Source organism: Sciurus carolinensis, chromosome 12, assembly GCF_902686445.1.
Source record: "Sciurus carolinensis chromosome 12, mSciCar1.2, whole genome shotgun sequence".
In the NCBI taxonomy this organism is placed as follows: Eukaryota; Metazoa; Chordata; class Mammalia; order Rodentia; family Sciuridae; genus Sciurus; species Sciurus carolinensis.
The window spans coordinates 106,410,497-106,431,868 of NC_062224.1; the positions used below are offsets into that span (position 1 = coordinate 106,410,497).

The 21,372-nt window shown below is 34.7% G+C and overlaps 1 protein-coding gene across 3 annotated transcripts in view; it reads right to left on the reverse strand.

Annotated features, from left to right (window-relative positions):
* Positions 1–21,372, reverse strand: part of Ralgps2 (Ral GEF with PH domain and SH3 binding motif 2) — a 162,660-nt gene that overhangs the window by 20,067 nt on the left and 121,221 nt on the right. For 2 of the 3 annotated variants that reach the window (XM_047520002.1, XM_047520001.1), the window contains exons 9-15: positions 15,545–15,682; positions 13,705–13,795; positions 9,815–9,882; positions 7,979–8,114; positions 7,056–7,207; positions 3,569–3,623; positions 662–739 (exon numbers count right to left, since the gene is read on the reverse strand). In XM_047520002.1, coding sequence (XP_047375958.1) covers positions 662–739; positions 3,569–3,623; positions 7,056–7,207; positions 7,979–8,114; positions 9,815–9,882; positions 13,705–13,795; positions 15,545–15,682 — 718 coding nt within the window. The remainder of the gene's footprint in view (positions 1–661; positions 740–3,568; positions 3,624–7,055; positions 7,208–7,978; positions 8,115–9,814; positions 9,883–13,704; positions 13,796–15,544; positions 15,683–21,372) is intronic. The other variant, XM_047520003.1, reaches the window with a different exon arrangement.

Genomic DNA, 21,372 nt, shown 5'->3' on the forward strand with positions numbered 1-21,372 from the left:
GTACACAAGGAGATTAGACACCACAGAATTGACCTAAAGCTTGCTATCCTGCTGCATTCTGAATTGACTGATTACCCATCACTACTAACCCCCACATCCCAACCAATATACCAACATCCTTAGATGCTTCTATAGCAAATATGGTGCAGAAAGAGGCTCAGTTAACTAAATGAAGAAATCAATGAATATGAGTTGAAATACACAAATAGTACTTAGTGAAGCATTTGTGTCTAAATTCATGTTCTGTGGTTTATCTGAAAAAAAAAAGTTCTTAAAAAAGACAAACCAAATGTAAAATTATTAGCAAAGTAAATGCTTTGATCGCAGCTTAAGAATAACAAGCAGATTTTTTTTTTTTATTTCTCATCCAATAGCTAGCAGAATTAGAAAGACCTGTGCAGTTAAAAGGTTATCAACTTGGAAGCAATTTAGAAAATGTGACATAAAGATTCAAGTTTTAGCAATTAGCACTGTGGATCAGAAAGAATGGTTCAAATTTATCTCTACATTCAATCTTGAAAAGAAAGTTTTCATGGGCAATTTGTTTAGTGTTAAAACCAATTAGTTGAGAAAACAGAAATAATGTCAGACCACACCCATGTATGCCAATCACCAACACCAGAGGGGAGTTCTGTGACCCCTAGGTACAGGGGAATTGTACCTGCTGGCCTTCACGTGGCTTCGATAGCCATTTCGTGCCACTCTTGTCACCGGGCCGAGAGAATGGTATAATCTGTTCCTGTTGGATTCCATTATAAATTGTATGTATTACATATACTTTCATTCACATAATCATCACCAACTAGAATAGTATAATAGTTTGTTCGTGTAATATGGCTTTCTAAATCTTGCAAGAGGACAGAATGTGGATCTGTCCTTTCTTTTTTAAAGCATGCATGTTTTTCAAAAAAATTTCTTTTATTGACTCTAGAAATACTAGTGTTTAGTACACAACTGTACATTTATATATACACTTACTTTCACAAATCTGTCACAAGAATTAAAAATAGCCAAATATAGAAACCTGAACAATGTCTCATAAAACCTTATTTCTATTCTACTTCTTGGATCCCAGTTTAAATATGATGCCCAGATTTATATAAATAATTCACATTTATTACATGTCCCTATGAAGACACCTAAAAGCAATGTGGCTTGTAAACTTAAAACTAATAGGAAAACCTCTTTATTTTTGATAGTAAATCAAAGAAAAAAATAAAGGAGACAAACTGAGGAATAAATATAGGCATTATTTTAGTTCTACACCAATTGACAAAGTCAATAAATGGTAAGAATGGGATGAATTAATATTTACCCCAAATGGCACCTCACAATTAACAAAGGAAATAAACACAAACACATTGAAACACTTATACTGCTCTACCTGGGAAAAGCTATATGCAGCACTATTGATAAATTATATTAAAACAAAGACACTGTTTTAGTAACTTAAGCAACAACATATTTGATGTCTCTGTAGGAAATAAGAAGAAAATGATTCTAAAATTCAGAGTACTATTTTCAAGTTCACTATCCACAGACAATATTTTAAATCTTAGTTCTACATTCACTTTTTATTATTTCATGACTGAATCTTGTGGGCAGCATCCATTTTACTGTTACAAACTATTCCAAAAGCCACTGATTTAACTTAACCCATTAAGTTCCAAGTTTTCCCAATTTCACTGAAATCGATACAAGTGCATTAAACAATGTTGGAAATTAATCTCGATCATAAGTTATTATAATCTAATTATATTCTTATTGTTATTATAATTATACATTGTATTATATACTATATTTAAGTTTCCATAGGTGTTTAACATCTGGGACAATGGGACAAAATGGGTTAAAACTGTCACAATTATAGGTTTCTTAAGCTGCACTTTTTTGCATAGCAAAACATTTATTGTAAAAGAAAACTGTTTTTTTTTTTTTTTTTTTTTTTTTTTTTGGGTGCTGGGGATCGAACCCAGGGCCTTGTGCTTACAAGGCAAGCACTCTACCGACTGAGCTATCTCCCCAGCCCCAAGAAAACTGTTTTGAAATGTGAAAGTAACACCATTAAATACTGTCTTCATAGGTAACCTGCTGGGATGAGAAGGGTTTATTAACACACCATCACCTGGGTTACTCACTTACAACTCAAGCAATCTTTTAAGAAATTATTTTCTTATTCAATACTTCATCCCCAGCTCATTTTTTGTATTTTACCTACAGCCAGGTTTTCACTAACTTCCTCAGTGCCTCACTAAGTTGCTGAGGCTGGCTTTGACTCTTGATCCTCCTGCCTCAGCCTCCTAAGCCGCTGGGATTAGAGGTGTGCACCACCAAGCCTGTCTTCAGTACTTTTTATCTAAAAATTACAATACACTCTATATCAAGATCTGATGGTATTATACTCTTTCTAGAGGGAAAGACAATTTGTGCAAATTTAGAGAGCACGCCAACTTTCGTGTTTTTGCCATTTCAGACAAACCCAAATTTAGAGAATGAAAGTAAAGGTTGGAAGAGAAACAATATATAAAAACAAACTGTTAACACTTCCCCAAAGAGAACAAAACTTGGAAACACTGATAATTAGGAAAGAAAGGATCAACAGATATTTTGAAATATAAAGAGCTTGTAAGTAAAAATAACGAGAAATCTTTATGAAGTTTCATCAGGAATAAGGAACTAATTTTCCAAATAACAAGCTTGAAATTAACTGATTCAAATTTAATTTAATTTAAATTGTTTCCTATTAAAAAGAGGCTGATAGGGAGTTAAATATTTTCAACTGCAGTTTTCCTATGAAAATAACATACAATCTAAATGTTGCTGAGAAATTTAGCTGCTTAGTTTATATACAAAATAGAATAATTATTTGGTCAAGAGTCAAATGTGAGTCTGAGAATGGTAGTATTGACATGGTCAGAGATGTGTAAGAATCCTGAACTACTGAACTGTCTGGCTACATTCTCAGGGAGACCTTGTATTTAAAGTTCAAAACAATATATTTGCTCCACAGAGATGAATTTTTACAGTTTAAAGCAACAAGGGGAAGGGAGCACAGTTGACAGGATTCGGTATCCGATACTATATAGACTCTACTCTCTAAATTTTGAATTCAAACTTCAAGCTGCTTTACTTATAGTACAATTTAAAATTTACCAAGTCATTGTGCCCTTGACCAAGTGAATGAAGTTGACCATTACACTAAATGCCTTAGTATTACTTAAAATTACCTAGACTTAATTAAGGAAATAATTTTATTTTTTGAATCTATAAGTTGAATATATAATAACTATAATTGATTATTGAAATTTTATTAAAAACAATTATAATTAAAAATTTGTTATAATTTTAAATGTATTTAATATTCCAATATGTATAAAGATACCAAATAAACATGTAAAACTATGAAAAGCTAATCATTTTCATTACTTATAATTTTAGACTTAGATATCAACTTCTAATTTCTTTCACCAATAGGAAACTTAGATAGTCCTTTAGGGATATTGTTAGTATCATATCCTTTAAGAAACTAAATAAATTCAAAGCAGTTCAACTGGGCATTTTCTTTTACCTTTCAAAAGCAGGCCATGAGGTCTCTTCACTTAGTTCAGAACCATCACTACTACCTAAAATCAAAAGTTATTCTATTATTCAAACATCAGAATTATTTTTCCAGCTTGGATTTTACATTTAGAAAATAAATTCTCTGTGCTCATAAAACAATAATCACATCATGGGTGAACATCCACATCTTAATTCTTTATTGTACTACTACTATACCTGATAGGTTTATTTTGTAATCTATTGGAATACAGTTGACAAGACTACCTAAAATAACAAAATAGCATGGTTCATTTTTGCATTCCTACTTATAGCTCAAATACATTATGTTAAGAAACAATTTGTCTACATCAGAGAATGCAGAGGAAAAAATTTTTATTTGTCATAAGTTAGGACTAATATAATTATGAAATCCTAAGAAGTTCATGACACACTTGTTTCCTTTTATATTAAAACTCATACTACCCAAAGGATTAAAAAGTTTAATGAAATTCATTTGTCTTTAGAAACAAGGCTGAAGATAACAGAACTGCTAAACTAAAAATAAAAACAAAAAATTGGTGCTATAACAATGTAAAATTTTCCTTTTCAGCCAGAATATCTGTTAAAATGGTCTTCAAACAGAAAACTTAAAATTAGTTGGAAAAAACCTGAAGGGAAATGAATTTGAAGAATCCACAATAGATTAGACTGATTTAAAAGTAATCTTAATTTTGGTTCTCTTTAGTTAAGATGATTGATATGTCAAGTTGGGTAGTTGGTCCAACTTTTACAAGCAGGGTTCCACAAGAAACGTAAACTCTAAAGCTGTGAACTATCAACTATGTATTTGGCATGTGTTAATTATGTACCACCTTTGGATGAACTGAGATAATGGTCAATGGACAAATTTCTATATTGTGTGGCTCAAATGAGAACCAGAGGGAACATGGTTGTGGTGATGGTGGGATCTTGTAGATTATCTTTTGATTTGCAGCATTATGTAGTCAAGATGGAAAAATTTAAACATAATCAATATGGCTTATTTGTAGAAAATGTAAGCTTTTCCAGAAGAATGAAGATCAGAGTGGATCAGTCTCCCTTAGTTAAGCAAGACTATTTAGGTTATCCAGGACACATACACCACGTTAGAGAAGGTTTGAGATTATTGTTGTCCCAACACTGGTATAGATTATTATTGCATATAAAATTTACAGCTAAAAACCCCATTCTTTTGTATGCCTACTAATACCTATTATGGTAACAGACTTATTCCCTTTCATGTTAAAGCTAAAGCTTTAGTTTTAAAAAACAAAATTTTTTGAAGGCAAATGACCATGTAACTTTAATTTACAAAAAATAATGCAATTTTTTTTGTTATTTATAGTCTTGGAATCAAAAAAAGAAAAAATCCTGCAAAAGCAAAAGAGAGAGTCTTAAGGACAATAGTCTCCAAAGAGATGCTCTGTATAACTGAATGAAATAGCTAGATAATTATCTTGCAGTAACCAAAAGAACATCTAAGGAAAGCAAAAGCTACAAATAAACTAGAGAATAATTATCACTGTAATACTGATGATGGGACAAAAGGCCAAGTATGTACCTGAGAGGTGTAATTTTGAAAATTAATTTTTGCTTTATGTGGCATGCTGAATTCTAGCTTTTAACTAGAAAAAAGTTCTTTTTTTCTTCAAGAGTATTTTGTGTATTATTTCTTAGTTTGAGATTGATATTTACACATGAGAAACTTACAACATTAATAAAGATATATTTCAGGTGACAAATCGTTTTTATTAAAAAACTTTTTTCATTTATAAGATGCATTTATCAAAAGGAGAACATTGGATAAACAACTGGTGAATGGTGCTGGAGAGTTCTGAAGCAATTTCCTTTCAGAGCTTGGAACTTTGAAGGGCTAAGGAAGTCATGATGTTCAAGAAAATGAATCTCTGTCTGCATCTCTCTATTGGCTTTTCATGAATAATGAGATGATCATATTAACAATAACAGGCTGAGCCCTCGAGCAACCTGGTAGCTAATCAGAGAGAAAGACATTTTCCTCTTTTATTTCTTTTTTAAAATAGAAACACCATAGCATGGGTATTATTTTCTAATTAAGAAAAAAGAAAGTTCAGTTAGAGGATTCAGAAGATAAACAGATGTTTAGGAAATAAAAACAAACCAAACCTTCTATTAACCTCACATAACTTTCCAATGTGGACCCCATTTCCTGGGGTCCTTCAGAATAGCTGTTTCCTCACCTCTCATTTTCAAATCTACCCCAACCAGGGCTTTGCCTCCGCAATTCTAGGAAGAAGTTCTCATCTAGGTTATCAATGCCTGTATCTTGCTGAATCCCCCTGGTCAAGTCCCTTTCTCATGTGCTATACTTTGAACTAGAATGTCCCAAGAGGTACATGTTAAGTCTTGGTCCCATTAGGCATTATTGGGAGGTGGGATAGCCTTTAGGAGATGGGAACTAATGGGAGGTCTTCAGGTCACTGGGGGGCATGCCCTGCAGGGGGGTGTGGACCCTGGTCTCTCTTACTTTCTGGCCCTGAAGTGAGTGGTTTTGCTTTGCAGACTGTTTCTGCCATCATGTGCTGCCTTGCTGCAGGCACCAACCACCATAGGGTCAATCAATCATGGACCAAAACCTCCAACGCTGCGAGTCAAAATATACCTTTCTCTTTAGAAGTCGATTTATCTCAAGTATTTGTATAGTGACAGAAAGCTGACTATCATCACCATCTTAGTTCTCCTTTTTGCTTTGGATATTTGCTACATTTAGCAGCTGCCTCTTCCGTGAGACACTGAGATTTTGAGATACCACTCTGGTTTTTCCCCTGCTTCAATGGTCTCCCCTTCACAGTTTCCTTTGACAGTTCATTTTTCATTAAAAAAATATATTTTAACTTTATCTCTAAATGTGAGAAGTTCTTATTTATACTCTCTCCCTGGGTGAACTCAACTAATTTTATGGCCTGAAATACTGAACAAATGCTAATTCTCATACTTCTGTCACCAGAAATGACATTACCCCTCAGATCTGTACATTCGACAGTCTAACACTATGGGGCCTAAACCTGTCCTAAGTCATTCTTGATTCCCCCAAATCAGCCACCCAAGCACCTCACTGCCCACAAATGATTGCTCTTTCACTCCTCTCTACCTTAGTAAGAGCACCACCTTCTAAGCAGTTGCTTAATTCAAATAACTTGGAAGCATCTTGTTTTCACCCTTGCCTTCATTCCCAAACCCAAATTGCTTGCAGTTCACCAATCCAGTCAGTCTATGTTATTTTCCCACCGGTGTCCAAATGTTTCCTCTTTGGGAGTAAAAAAATATCAGCACTTTAAAAACCATCACAAATTATATTGCCTTTATCCTGTATGTAATTGCTACTTTTTTTTTAAATCAATTTTTCCCTACTTGTGGTAGTGTTAATGAATTTTATTCCAGCTATTTAAATTCTCATTTCATACAAGTTGGAAACCTCTCAGAGAACTATTTCTCACCTATTGATATTCCACTAGAAAGAGTAGAACTTTCAGCTTGGCCTCGAGATGGTGCATGGGGCTCCATGACACTATCATCTAACAGATGTCTTGGCCCTGCATTTGGGAACGTTGCACTCTTAAATTCTGCTGTATTCATTTTATGAATGAAACTGGAAACAAAGAGAAATATTTTCATCACTTTTACTAGGTTACTAATTCAGGATATAAAAGATCCTTTTATGAAAAGATTCAGGATATAAAACACTTACCCGTTATCCTGAACTTACTTCTGAACTCTCACAGTAATGAACACACAAGATTTTACCACAAAAGCTACAAATTAACAGTTTAGGGAAAAATTTCTTTTTAGGAAATCTATATTTACCTATATAACTAGAGCATACTTTAATTCCATCTTGAGCCAACGGTACATTAAATTGTTTAATAGTTTTAGAGAACATTTTAAAAATTTTCACAAAAACTATGACAAAGGTAAACATGGTCCCCTTTTTGGGAAAACAATATCGCAAAACTAATGAAGTCAAAGAAAAAAATCATTTTACCTTTGTGTACAGAGTAATTTTTTAGACCTAAATTACTTATTTCAGTTAAGACAAAATAAGACTGTCTTGATATAAAGGTTATGATTTAACAGTACGCTGCTATCTCAACTTTATTTATGATGGCTCTTTGCAATGTTTGCTCATCTCTCAAATATGTAGGGGCTGTCGAGGACAGATCATTTCCAAACTCGGGTAATGGAAGAAATAAATTCTTTTAGACAAACAAGATGTTTTATTTATCAGAAAGACTAAAAATCAAAAACAAACAAAAACCCAAAACCTATGCAAGGACATTCTAATCTGTTCAACTAATAAATAGGAAATAAATTCAACTATAAATAACTTAAGAAACTGAAAGATAAGGTAAAGAATGCTGACTTATAACCCAAGCTGTGGCACTTCCTGTGTCCGTGTGGAATCAGGTTCCGGGGGGAAGGGGGTGTCTGTGGCAGCAAGGCTCCTTCAGCAGCTATACTTTTTCTCCCACTCTGGGGCGATGCTCCTACTTCAGGACCTATGGGTTCAATTAAAAGAAAGAAGGGGAGAAGTTTTCAAATGGTTTCAAAGAATTACTTTATTTTTAATCCCTTGGTATAAAAAAGAGATTTAACTTTTAAGATGATATTAATGTTAGTTCTATATTGACTTGAACATGAGAAATAGTTATTTTCCAAATCCTAAAACATGAAATCACAAACCATACAAAAATCCATTAGTTTTCATCTTACTTGCACTAAGTAGAGGGAATGCAAATATTTCCCCCACTTACACTGCAAGAAGCAGAATCAGATCAGCTCAGAATCTTACCACGCAGACAAAATCTATACTAAATACCCAGGTTTTGAGTCCTAGGTTCAGTGCTTTTAATTTTAAACATTGATTCTATACTCATGGTTTCAGATTCCTCTTAGAATGCACTTGAGTTAGAATTTATACCTTCACAACACTTTGCTCAAGTTTATGGGAATAAAAAACAACTCAGAATTTGCACAGATTTGCAAAATATCACTTTAAGAATTAAAGGCAATAAAAAAAATAATACAAGGGAGATGAGAAGAGTGTGTAGATCAGGTGGAGAGAAGAAGAAAGGGAAAAGGAAGGTCCTGGGGAAGGAGACTGAGCAAATTGTTACGTGTATATTCAAATATGGCTCAACAAATCTGCTATTACATATAATTACAATTCATGAATAAAATTTTTTAATAAAGGAATTAAAAGAAGCAAATTTAAGAGATCAAACTGAATGTGCTCTCCCCTGGATACTGTCACAGCTTGTTTCCTTCTTCACATCATTTAGATGGTACTTCAAATATTCTTAGAATATATAACAGAAAGCTTGTGTGAAGAACTGCACTGGCAATTTTTGAAAAGGTGATTATCAGGTTGAGGATATAGCTCAGTGGTGGAATGCCTGCCTAGGAAGTATGAAGCTCTGAGTTCAACCCCCAGAACAGTGTGCACGTGCGCGCACACACACACGCACACACACACTGCACTTATCAATTATTTCTTAATAATGAGTAGTTTTAGTTTAATGTTCAAAAAAATTATTTGTGGGGGACTGGGTTGTAGCTCAGTGGTGGAGTGCTTGCCTGACACGTGTGAGGCACTGGGTTCAATTATCAGCACCACATATAAATAAATAAATAAAGGTCCATTGAAAACTAAAAAAAAAAAAAAAAAAAATTAAAAAAAAGTATTTGTGGTATACCAATAACATCCCTATTGCAAGGCAACAGGTCTGATTTTTGTATTTGAGTACCTGGCCCAGTATTCAAGTAAACTTTAAAAAAAAAAAAAAAAAAAATCCACTAAAACTGAATCCTGTAATTATTCACAATTTGTAGAATTTTCCACTTAAGACCAGAGAAAATTTCTAGTGTAGTAAGCCCTCACTGGCTATGCCATTGCATTCTTAAAAATAATTTTAAAAATGAATACAATATTCATAAACTCTTATCTATCTTTTTCTGTTGTATATTTTTCTTGATTATGCAACATTTATTTGTATGTTACTGACAAACCATAAGCAACTTTTAAATAAAAAAATGAAACAACGAGAAAAAAAACCTGACAAGACTGATGGATTTTAATGCCCAAACCATTTTTTCCCGGTCATTACAAGATTGCTAAGCATTTATCTGTGTTGGGGTCTATTCTTTCTTATTAGGTACTCTGATCATTGTGTGTAAAGACAGAAAGCAACACACTAACCGACCAAGTCTTCCCTGGAAGCAGCAGAACGAGGCGTGCTTGTCCCTGGTTCTATCTTCAGTGAGAGCCTAAATTTTAAAAAGACAACACAGGGAATGATCAACATCTGACAAAGTAACATGGAAGTCACATATTTTCTCATAAAAAACTAAAAATGTTTTTATAAAACTGAGTTACATATTTTTATTCCAGAGAAATCCTTAACTAAGATGTTAAGTCCCCTATCTCTTTCATCCAAAGCTGATCTTACGATTATTCCAGGAAATATTAGTGAGGGGAAAAACACTGAAATGTTATATTTAAAAACACAAATGTCTCCCCAACTATCCCAAAGGTGCCACCAAATTAGGAATCTTCACATATAGTATTTAATGTAAGATGCAAATTATTTCTAGCATCTTTACTGGATGTTATTGGTTTGACTCTTAAAACCAAAATTTTCAAAAACACCTTATTCCAAACTAACCATCCTATGAACCAATTAATACAACTTATCAAAAGAAAGACTTATCCAGGGTTGCGGTTGTAGCTCAGTGGTAGAGAGCTTGCCTAGCACGTGAGAGGCACTAGGTTCAATCCTCAGCACCACATAAAAATAAATAAATAAAAAAATAAAGGTATGTGTCCATTGACAACTAAAAAATATTTAAAAAAAAAAAGACCTATATAAAGAAAAAGACTGTTTGTGAAATTCCTAGTAAATCCCTGCTACATAAAGTTTCTTTTAGTCTTTAAGTTGTACTTAGGATAATATATCTAGTTTTGAGTTTCACAGCAAAAGAAGTTATGATTTCTATCAGTGGAGGCAACTTTGGGAAACAATAAAAAAGCAGTGGTAGAAAATGCTTTGGTATAATAAACGAAGTCTAATATTACTAAGAATCAGAAGATTAACAAAGATCATTTAGCATTTTACTGACTAGAATTTTCAATTAGATTATAAATACAAGTGGCATTCATAATGATAAACAAATCTAATGTAAATTCTTATTTTAAGTAATTATTTCCTTGATAACTTGGGACGGAATTAAATGATTACATTCCAAATATTTGACAATGTAAAATGAAGGTATTAACAAGATAAATGATTAACTGGAACACTCTGCTCCTTTTATGTTTACTACAAACAAAAGTAAAAATTATACTGTATTTACTCATCTGACAAATATTTACTGAACACCTGCTTTGAGTTAGGCACTGTGCTTAGCACTATTATGTAAAAGGGAGAAGGCAGATGTGGTGTTCCTGTCCTCTGAAGCTTACAGTACAGTGAGAGAAAGACGAGAAGTAAACAAAATAACCACAATTTCCTAACACAGCGCCCAAACAGAAAGAACAAGAAGGGAGCTTACTGGGTGCATCACACTGCTCTCTGTAGAAGCTGAAAAATGATAGCTGTATAAAAAGCAGAAGCATCTTAAAAGAGCACAGCAGTGATTGCTACTCTGTCTGACGCTTGTACCATCACCAAAGCACTATAAAGTAAGTGGTGCCAATTCATCAAGAAAAGATAGTTTGGTATTAAAATTAAACAACAGATTTTCACCCTGATTAAAAGATATGTTTCTCATTTGTATACTTATACAGGCTATTTAAATGATGCTGCAAAAAAATAGAGGTCTTTAGATAAATGAAGTCATTTTTATTTAAATATACTTCATTGTAATTTTTAACTAATTTTAATGGCTCTTAAAATTCTTTAACTCTCAACATTTAATAAGTAGGCTGATGCAATATAACTGCATTCTCAGAAAAATAAACTACCTCTCTCCAGTCTTTCATATGCTGCCCCAACACCACCAAATGACCTGAGTTCCCTAAGCAGTTTCCTGTTCCGTTCACCTGCTCATTCTATCCCTGGAATGCTGTCCTGTCCCTCCCTGGGTTCCCACTCACCTGTTAAGGTGCAGCCTCAGGTGACACTGTCTCCTGCAGCTGTCCATGTTTTTCTTCTCTCTACTTTTCCCTCAGAGCTGGGTTAGGTGTCCCCTCACCCATGCTTCCATAGCATCCTGGGCACAGCTCTACTATAGGACTATTTCAGTGTTCTGAAATCATCTGTTTTAGATGCATTAGACTGAGCTTCTTGAGGGCAAGAACAATATCCTATTTATTTTTATAATCCAGCAATTAGCATAATAATCAGACCACAGCAAATGCTTAATCAACATTTATTAAATTCACCTAATGAGAAGGCTGTTTTGGTTCTGGTCACTCATGAAAACAAAAGTTAACATAACAGCATCAGTCTTCCTATAAAAATGAAGGTATACCATGTTGGCTATGGGGAGTCAGAACTACTTAATAGTGCCAATAGCTAAGTTTATCTTTCCAACAAAATAAAAACTAACTTCAATAAAATAATACTTTAACTGTTGTCAGTAAAAATTTATCATCTTTATAATCGTGCAAAATTTTCTTACAATTCACTTCCACTTCCACTTTTTAAAAATCTAGTGGTTTCTTGAGCCAGATGAAAAAAATTTTAATAGATACTCAAATTTTGAGTTTCAAGACAACTGTTCTACAGCTCACTGGACAAACTGTTAAGTGTTTATTAGGTACAATTTCTATGTTAGTAACTAGAAAGAGATGGAAAAAATAGTGGTAAATAAAAGACACAGATGATTGAACTCAAGAAACTCACAACCTAGGGCAATAGATCTTCAAAACAATTCCAGATTTAAAAGCTGACCTCATATGTTTTCAAATGAGTTACTATAATAAGTCTTTTATAAAATAAAAATTGATATAGGGATATAAAATGTTAGTATCATTTGGTATGTGTATGGGTGGGGGGAGTTGGCAATAAAGGTGTTTCTGAGCATTAATGCAACTTTTAATATAAATCCAGAGCTTAATGTTTATATTTGGAGAAAAGCTAATTTCTAGCTGTCTTCTAGAATTTCAGTCTTTCAATGGGACTAATTCAGTTGTACAGAATTTTTAGAATATAAAGGGGAAGACAAAAAATTCAATTTGAAAGCTTGGAAACAACTAGAACAACGAAATGAAGAAAAAGGCTGGGCATGGTGATAGGTCCTTGCAGTCCCGCTCAGGACGCAGGAGGATCTCGAGGCCAGGAATTTAGAAGCAGCCCCAGTAACATAGATGGATCCTGCCTCTATTGAAAAATTAAAGAAGAAAGAAGGAGTCAGGCAAAAAATAAATAAATAAACAAAATATATTTCTCTAGGTTAACAAATGAGGAAATGAAGCTAAAAGAAAAATGAGAAGCCTCTAGAGAAATAAGCTCTTAATCCTTCACCCTCTGAGAAAACCAGTAGCTATGATGTAAAGCAGTATCACTGAAAAGGGATAGCAATTTAAAAATTCCTATCCTTGAGAAACACTGAATGGTAAGGAGAAAGGAGCAGGAATAAAGGACTTGCTATGATAGAGAGAAAAGAACAAGCAATGCAATACTGGAGCAAATCATCAATAGTCTGGAGGTAAGAAGGTTCAATAATCTCTCTCAATCCACGAAAACTGGAAACAACTCAAAGATGTGTCCAAAAATAACCATTAAAAAGGAGTGATTTTTCTAGTTTGTAGACTGTTTAATTTTTCTATTAAAAACTCAATTTCCATAAAGATTGAATGATTAAGATAGTGAAAGGAAGAAATTCAAAATCTGAATTGTCAAACCTCAGCCCTCTGCAACCTGAGAAAGCTAAAATCCTTTTTAATAAAGGAACAATCAGGTATTTGTATATTGGTTCAATCATACCAAGTGATTAAAAAGAAAGAAATGTAAGCATCCTTACCATGTTAACGTACCCCTAGATTAGGCATTTGTACACAATATGGGATTTAGATGTTTAAATAGATGGGGATGGAAGCGTGGAGGACAGGACAAAGTACAAACCTATTTTGAAGATCCAACTTACTTGTAATTATCGTCTTCCACAAACTTTTGTAGTTCCTCTATATATTGAACAGAGTTCAGGTATTTTTGGACATGAGGCAATATGGGAATATCTAGGCAAAAGGGCATATATATCAGATAAAGGGTAGCTTAACCAGAACTTTCAAAGTTAAGCTGAGAAAAATAACTGAAGGAAAACTAAGTCCATAAGGCACCAAAATTAATATTAACTCTAGAAGGACAAAACTGAGATAAACTTTATTTAAAATAAAACTGAAGATAATTTAGAAAGCTATTGTTGCACATTGCTTATATAGATGTTTTTAAAATGACAAAACAGCTCCAGTTCCAAAGTCCCACATGTTTGAGAAATTTCATGGAAAATAATCAGAAACTTCACTGAGATTTACATATATGCCTCAACTCAATGCAAGAATTGTGAAGACAGTTATTTTTCTTTTCAAAAACTTGGCTCTCAGGTTGGGGTTGTGGCTCAGTGCTATAGTGCTTGCCTAGCATGTGTGAGGCACTGGGCTCCATTCTCAATACCACATATAAATAAATAAAATAAAGGTTCATCAACAACTAAAAAAATCATTAAAAAAAACAAACTTTGGCTCCCATTTATAAATGTTTCCCACTTCCATTATAAATTTCAAGTAAGAACAGAGGAAAGGATTATTTCACTTTCAGTAAGATCCTACTACCCCCCCTCACCCACTATCACTTTTAGAAAGCTTTTGAGGTTTTCTTAAAAAAGTATAGATGGACAAGATCCTACTACCCCCCCTCACCCACTATCACTTTTAGAAAGCTTTTGAGGTTTTCTTAAAAAAGTATAGATGGACATAAGTAAAGTTAGCTTTAAAACATATTTAAATTAAATTAATGTAAACCCATTTAAAAAAAAAAATTTTGTAGTTGTATATGGACAGAATGCCTTTATTTTATTTATTTATTTTATGTGGTGCTAAGGATCAAACCCCCAGTACCTGATATGTGCTAGGCAAGTGTTCTACCATTGAGCTACAGCCTCAGACCCTCATTATTATTATTATTTTTTTGGATACTGGGGATTGAACTCAGGGGCACTTGGCCACTAAGCCACATCCCCAGTCCTATTTTGCATTTTATTTAGAGACAGGGTCTCACTGAGTTGCTTAGCGCTGCGCTTTTGCTCAGGCTGGTTTTGAACACTTGACCCTCAAGAGTGCCTCAGCCTCCTGAGCCACTGGGATTATAGGTGTGCACCACTGTACCTGGCCCCTCATTATTTTTAATACCATAAAAACTATATGAAAATCTAATTTTACTCCCTATCAAAATGAAAACATTCAAATTTTTTTTAAACCCTCTTTTCTAATCATTTGGGGTAACTTAGTTTGTTATTTGTCATTCCATAAAATACATCTTGGACAAAAATTGGTTGTTTACTCAATATCTGACTCAAGAAGGTAGTCAACTGTTATCAGGAACAATGGTCTCAGCTACTTTCCTAACAGATTTCAGAGAGCAAATGCAATGAAGACAATAGAAAATAATTTTGTGAACTTTCATAACGGGCTAGAGCAACTGAAGTGTTAATATTACTTATTACCCCTGTGCTTTGTTAACAAAGTTACTATGAAATAGCAGAAGAATAAAAGATCAAATGAAAAATCTAAACACTGAATTCTTCCAATTCCTTAAGCACAATCTTAAAAAGGACTGGGGATGTAGCTCAGAGGTAAAGCATCCCTGGAGATGAGAAAAACTGACGCACCCTGCCACATGAGAAGTGGCCATCAACGTGTCAGTGCATCAACGGAATCACGGCCCGGTAATGGCTTGGCTCCCCGCACCCCCCTACCCCCGAAACTTACCATATTCACAGGACTGCTGTAAATCAGAAATTATTCGAAGGATGTTATTCATTAAATTTGATCTTTGCTCGTTTTCTAGAATGCTGCCAGTTGATGGGTATGCTGAATCAATGTATGTTAAATCTGACAGATAGATACCTGAAACAAAATTTTAGACAATCAGTGTTTCTACTTATAGTGTGGAAAAGCAGGACAAAGCGTGGGGGCGAGCAGCTCGTTTCAGGCAGATTTCAATACATGCCACATTTATAATCTATTGGTATTAATATATCAACAACAGGGCTGCTGGGCCCTGTATGTCCATAAAGTTGGAGTCAGACATGCAAATAATGTGTTCATCATAAATGTCTTCCTATGATACCTTTTTTATGTATGGTTTCAGGTTGCAACTAAAAACTAAAAACTCCATCATGTATGGGACTTAATGGAAAGAAACTGAGATCCTGAATGGGCTCTGCCTGTGACTAAGGTGTGTGGTAGAGAAAGTCACTTCAGTCTCCGAATCTATTTCTACATTGATACAACCATTACCTATTTTCCAAGTTTCCATATGGTCTAAAGAAGTTACCTTGGCCATCCTAGTCAGTGCCTTGCACAGGGAAGTTATTTAATATCAGTCTTATACCCCCACCTTGAGTTGATTACTATTATTGTCTGGGTCTTAACTACATTGAAAATTGTCTCCATCAGGTAGAAATACCTTAATTTTAAAGATTGACAGTTGGATTTCTGAAAGTGTTTATGCAACTACAAATGAACTTTCCTACCTTTCTCTGTTCTCTCTACCAATAAAAATAATACACTGGGCTGGGTTTGTGGCTCAGTGGTAGCATGCTCACCTAGCACATGTGAGGCCTTGGGTTTGATCCTCAGCACCACAAAAAAAAAAAAAAAAAAAAAAAAAAAAGGAATTGTGTCCACCTGCAACTAAATATTTATATATATATATATGTATATAAATAAAATAATACATCTCCCAAAATAATTTGGTTTTACTAGTCCCAAACATGGAAGGTCACTCATTAAAAGTATTTCCTAAGAGTTTACCATGCATATGTAAAATGTATAAAATACTAGAGCTGAAGAGAAAAAAAATATATTTCCCTACTTTACCTTACCATTCATTTTCACAAACTCCCAGGGTAAATGCAACCAAAATTACATACCTAATGCCTTCTAAATAAGCCCAGTTTTCCTCCCCCACCTTGGATGTTTTTTAGACACATTTCTGCCCATTCAAAATCTTACTATCAGTCATTCTCTAGTTTTCTCACAGATTTCAAGAAATACATTTAGAACTTGTTTAGTTTTTAACAGATGAAGAACATGTTTAATGCCATGCAACTTGTTAGTTACAGAGTTTGATCTCAGAAGTTTCACTTGTAGCCTAGGTTTTTAAAAAACTACATACTGAACTGGGTATGGTGGGTGCATGACTCTAAATCCCACTATTCAGGAGAGTGAGGTAGGAGGATTTCAAGTTCATGGTCAGCCTAGGCAACTTAGACCAGGTCTCAAAATAAAAAACAAAAGGGCTGGGGACGTAGTTCAATAGTAGAATACCCATAGGTTCAATCCAGAGTGTTGAAAAAAGACTGTACTCTATTATAAACTTATGCATTATCTATACTATTCACTTAATAACTTTTATGGCTACATAATCTCTTCAGTTGTTTAAATTTCCTCATCTGCTCCAGATTATAAACTTGTTTAAGGCAGTTGCTCTACCTTGCACTTTTAGAGAATCCTCTTAGTGTTGTGACTGCAGGTGGCATTTAATGCAAGGTAACAGGCAGGCATGGCAATCCTTTCACTCATCTTTGCCCCATTCATTTTCGCTGAGTAACTCTTTACAGTATCTTTTAAGTCACCTTCTTGAAATATTTTCCCCCCCTGTCTTCAAATGACCTACAAGCCTGGATCTTTCTGACTTCTTGCAATCTCAGAGGAGAATCCCTTTCTCTTTTTTCCAAATCTGAACTGCAATTCTGAATGCACATCCCTACTGACTCCTTCCAAACACTACTGCTGCCTCTGCTCTCAGTTGCTCCCCTCTGACTCCTTTCCCAGAGCCAACACACACACAATTCTCTCCCATCTAAGAAAACACAATCAAAGCAACCCTTCCTTCAAATCTGACCCCATTCTCAGGAAAGGACCGTTGCCCATATCCCCTCAACAAACAATTTGAAAGAGAAACACAGAACTTACTTATTTTATCCTCTATTTTAATGTAATATTTGATGCACACTGAAGTTTACATGAGTCAGAAAAAATTGTGAAAAACTTTGAAATGGGCAAAAAAGATCACTAAGAATCCTGGGTTCAGTGCATCATTTTGGCCCTTATACGCTGCTGAGGTCCAGTAATAACACAAATTCTTTCTTTTTTCAGAAATAATACAAATTCTTGACCTGAACAATGCCAATGAATTATGTCCAGTGGAATATAACTGACTATTGCCCTTGGATGTTGGCCAATTTTGCAAATATTTGTTAATTCATTTCAGCATTCCTAACTATTTACATGTGTTATTACTTTGAAGCAAGCACCCCCTGAAATGGTTCCACCTTCCTGATTCTCTTATAAAATTCCCTTATAACAATTTGGCATGTATTGATTTTGTATTTGTGCGAGAATCATGAATTTATCTTTAAAACAATCATTGTTTGACGCATGTAATATTTGTTATCAATGTTTGTCAAAGACCACAATTTAAGAATTACAGCCTCCCTAAGGAGAGTGAAAAGGTTCTTCAAGGAACTGACACAGCATGTTAGCGCATGTACATCAGTAATAGCAATAAAAGATATGTTAAAGGTGGCGTGCTGGTGCATGCCTGTAATCCCAGATGCTCAGGAGACTGAGGAAGAAGGATCAAGAGTTCAAAGCCAGCCCCTGGAACTTAACAAAGCTCTTAGCAACTCAGGGAGACTCTGTCTCTAAATAAAATATAAAAAAAGGCCGGAGATGTGGCTCAGTGGGTTCAATCCTCAGTACCAAAACAAATAAACAAACAAACAAAAAATGTTAAAAGTAACACAGAACAGGACTGGGATTGTGGCTCAGTGGTACAGTGCTTGTCTAGTATGTGTGAGGCACTGGGTTCGATTCTCAGCACCACATAAAAATAAATAAATAAAGGTTCATCAACAACTAATAAAAATATTTGAAAAAAATTAACACAGAACAGGTTAAAGCCAAGTTTTATTTACAAAAATTCTATGCAAGAAAAATGTCATTTGTACCAGGCACAGTGATGCAGACCTGTAAACACAGTGACTGGAGGCTGAGACAGGAGGATCCAAGTTTAAGGCCAGCCTCAACAACTTAACAAGGCCCTTATGTTTCAAAACAAAAAGTGAAAAAGAGCTGATGATGTAGCTCAGTGGTAAAGTGTCCCTGGGTTCAATCCCCAGTAGCAACAAATAAAAACAAACAAAAAAGCACCAAAAAACAACAAAAAAAATCATTCCCTGCTGATAAGATCAGAGGCAGCTTCAAGGTAGAAGTGGGCTGGGCACTTAAAGGGCCAACTATTACCATTTGTCACTAAATTCAGATGACAACAGTCACAGTTATGTGAGGACTATTTCAAAAGTGTTTATTCTGAATTGATGTGTTTAAATAAAATACTTTTAAAAAGAACCAGAATATTATCTGTACTGTTCCACTATCTATATGCTCCTTCTTTCTAGAAGTAACCACTATTTTGAAGACCCCTTTTCCCCATGACAAGCCTGTATCCCCACATGATATACAATTTACTTTTACTCATCTTTGTTTTTTTTTTTTTTTTTTTTTTTTTGCGGTGGTGGGGATCGAACTCAGGGCCTTGTGCTTATGAGGCAAGCACTCTACCAACTGAGCCATCTCCCCAGCCCTCTTTTACTTATCTTTAAACAAAAAAAATCATATTTCATGTGTGATTAAATTGAATATTTGTATATTCTAAATAAGTTATAAGCATTTAAAAATAATTAAAAAAAAAATAGTCTGTGATTGCTGTGTCTCACTTTTTTATTACCATTTTGTTTCTGCTGGTCAATGCACCTGTGATTCCTTATACTGAGAACAAACCAACATGTGACTGTATCACAATGTACTGATTTTATCTGACAGACTTCTGAATTGCTTCGCTCCTTCCTCCATGTTGCCAGACACCTGTGCTACCCCTCGTGCACGTGCGCAGGATTTCCCTACAAGCCCCCCCCCCACCAGAACTGCTAAGGTTCAGGAGTCTATCAAATATTCAAATTTACAAGATGATGCCAACACTGTTTTTCAAAGCTTTACCAATTCACACTACCATTGACAATATGTTTCTATTGATTCATATCTATATGGACAGTTGGTATTATTAATCTTAATATTTGCCAGTCTTATCAGTATAAAATGGTATTACCTGGTATCTTAATTTTCATTTCCTTGACTAGTAATGTCTTTTGTTTTTTTCCTGATTTCTTTTAGTACACTGTGGATATTGATCCATTTGTTAGTTAAATTTTATCCTATCATTTCTTAACCCATTGAATAACCTGAACTGTATCTATCATGCTGCTAAAATTTACTCTGGCAAAGCCATTAATGACTTTCTCATTCTAAATCTTTAAGCGTCTCTTTTAGTTTCTCCCTCCTTTGTGATCTCTCTGCAATATTTTAACCATTCCCTTCTCCTTGGTTTTTCCCAGGTTGAACTTTTCTAGACTTTTTTTTTTTTTTGTATTCATTCTTCTTTTTCCTCACATTCCCTAGAAGTTGGTATTTCCCATGGTCTGTCATAAACTCTTCTCATTTTATACATACTGGCTCTGTGACATCTTGGTTCTGTAGCTTCAGTTACCACCTAATTACTGATGAATTTTCAGGTCTCTGTATAGAACTGAATTCTCAACTTTCATTTTTCAATTTAACAAGCCAAACCAACCACTATTTGTTCCTAAACATCTGCCATTTCAATTTCCTGTGTGGGTTAGTGATAGCACTCACTGCTCAAGAAAGCAAGCTTAAAATTGCTTAAATTAAAAAGCACAGGAGAAATTTAACTATCTCATATTTTACCCAAATTAAACTAAAATGTAATCATCAAGTAATACATGATACGAAATACATCAGAGGCTAGAAGATGGCAGCCCATCTGTCCTAATGTTTTTAAAATCAGGTAAAAGCAGAGGAAAAATCTAAATAACTTTCTTTTCCTGAAAAATGGGAAGACCTTGAAATACTGTCTCATAATTCTTCGTGGCCACCACTCAGGTGCCTCAGAAAAGGCGCAGAACCCTTTAAGCTAACGGTAAGGATTCCAGTTTGTTATAACCTTCATTTTCCTGTTATCTTACTTTTGGTTTACTTGCTTATTTATATAACCTGCTTCATGGCTGTCTGGAGTATTTGTGTTTATTAGGCCTTTAGTTTGCAATGCCTAGTATACACCCATGTGACACAGGAATTTGAAGAGACAACTTGATGAAAGGGATGGAAATTAGACTTTACCTTTACCCCTTTCTTTTTTGGGTCTGGGGACTGAACCCAGGAAGGGCCTGGGACATGCTAGGCAAGTGCTCTACCACTGAGCTACACCCCCAGCCCTACACATTTTAAATACAGAAGTAGATCTATAGGGCCTATTGGGAAGGTAAAACCAGAATGAGCTACAGTAACAAGGAGGGGAGAGTATGCGGTATGTACGGGAAGCAGGAGCCCAAAGGCTCTACTGAGAAGCAGCATTTGGCAACTGGGTAATCCAATGAGAGGGTGGTATAATGCTTTGGCATTAGGTTCAAATCCCACTTGTAGGTCTCAGCACTTAAGTACTAAACCAAGTCACC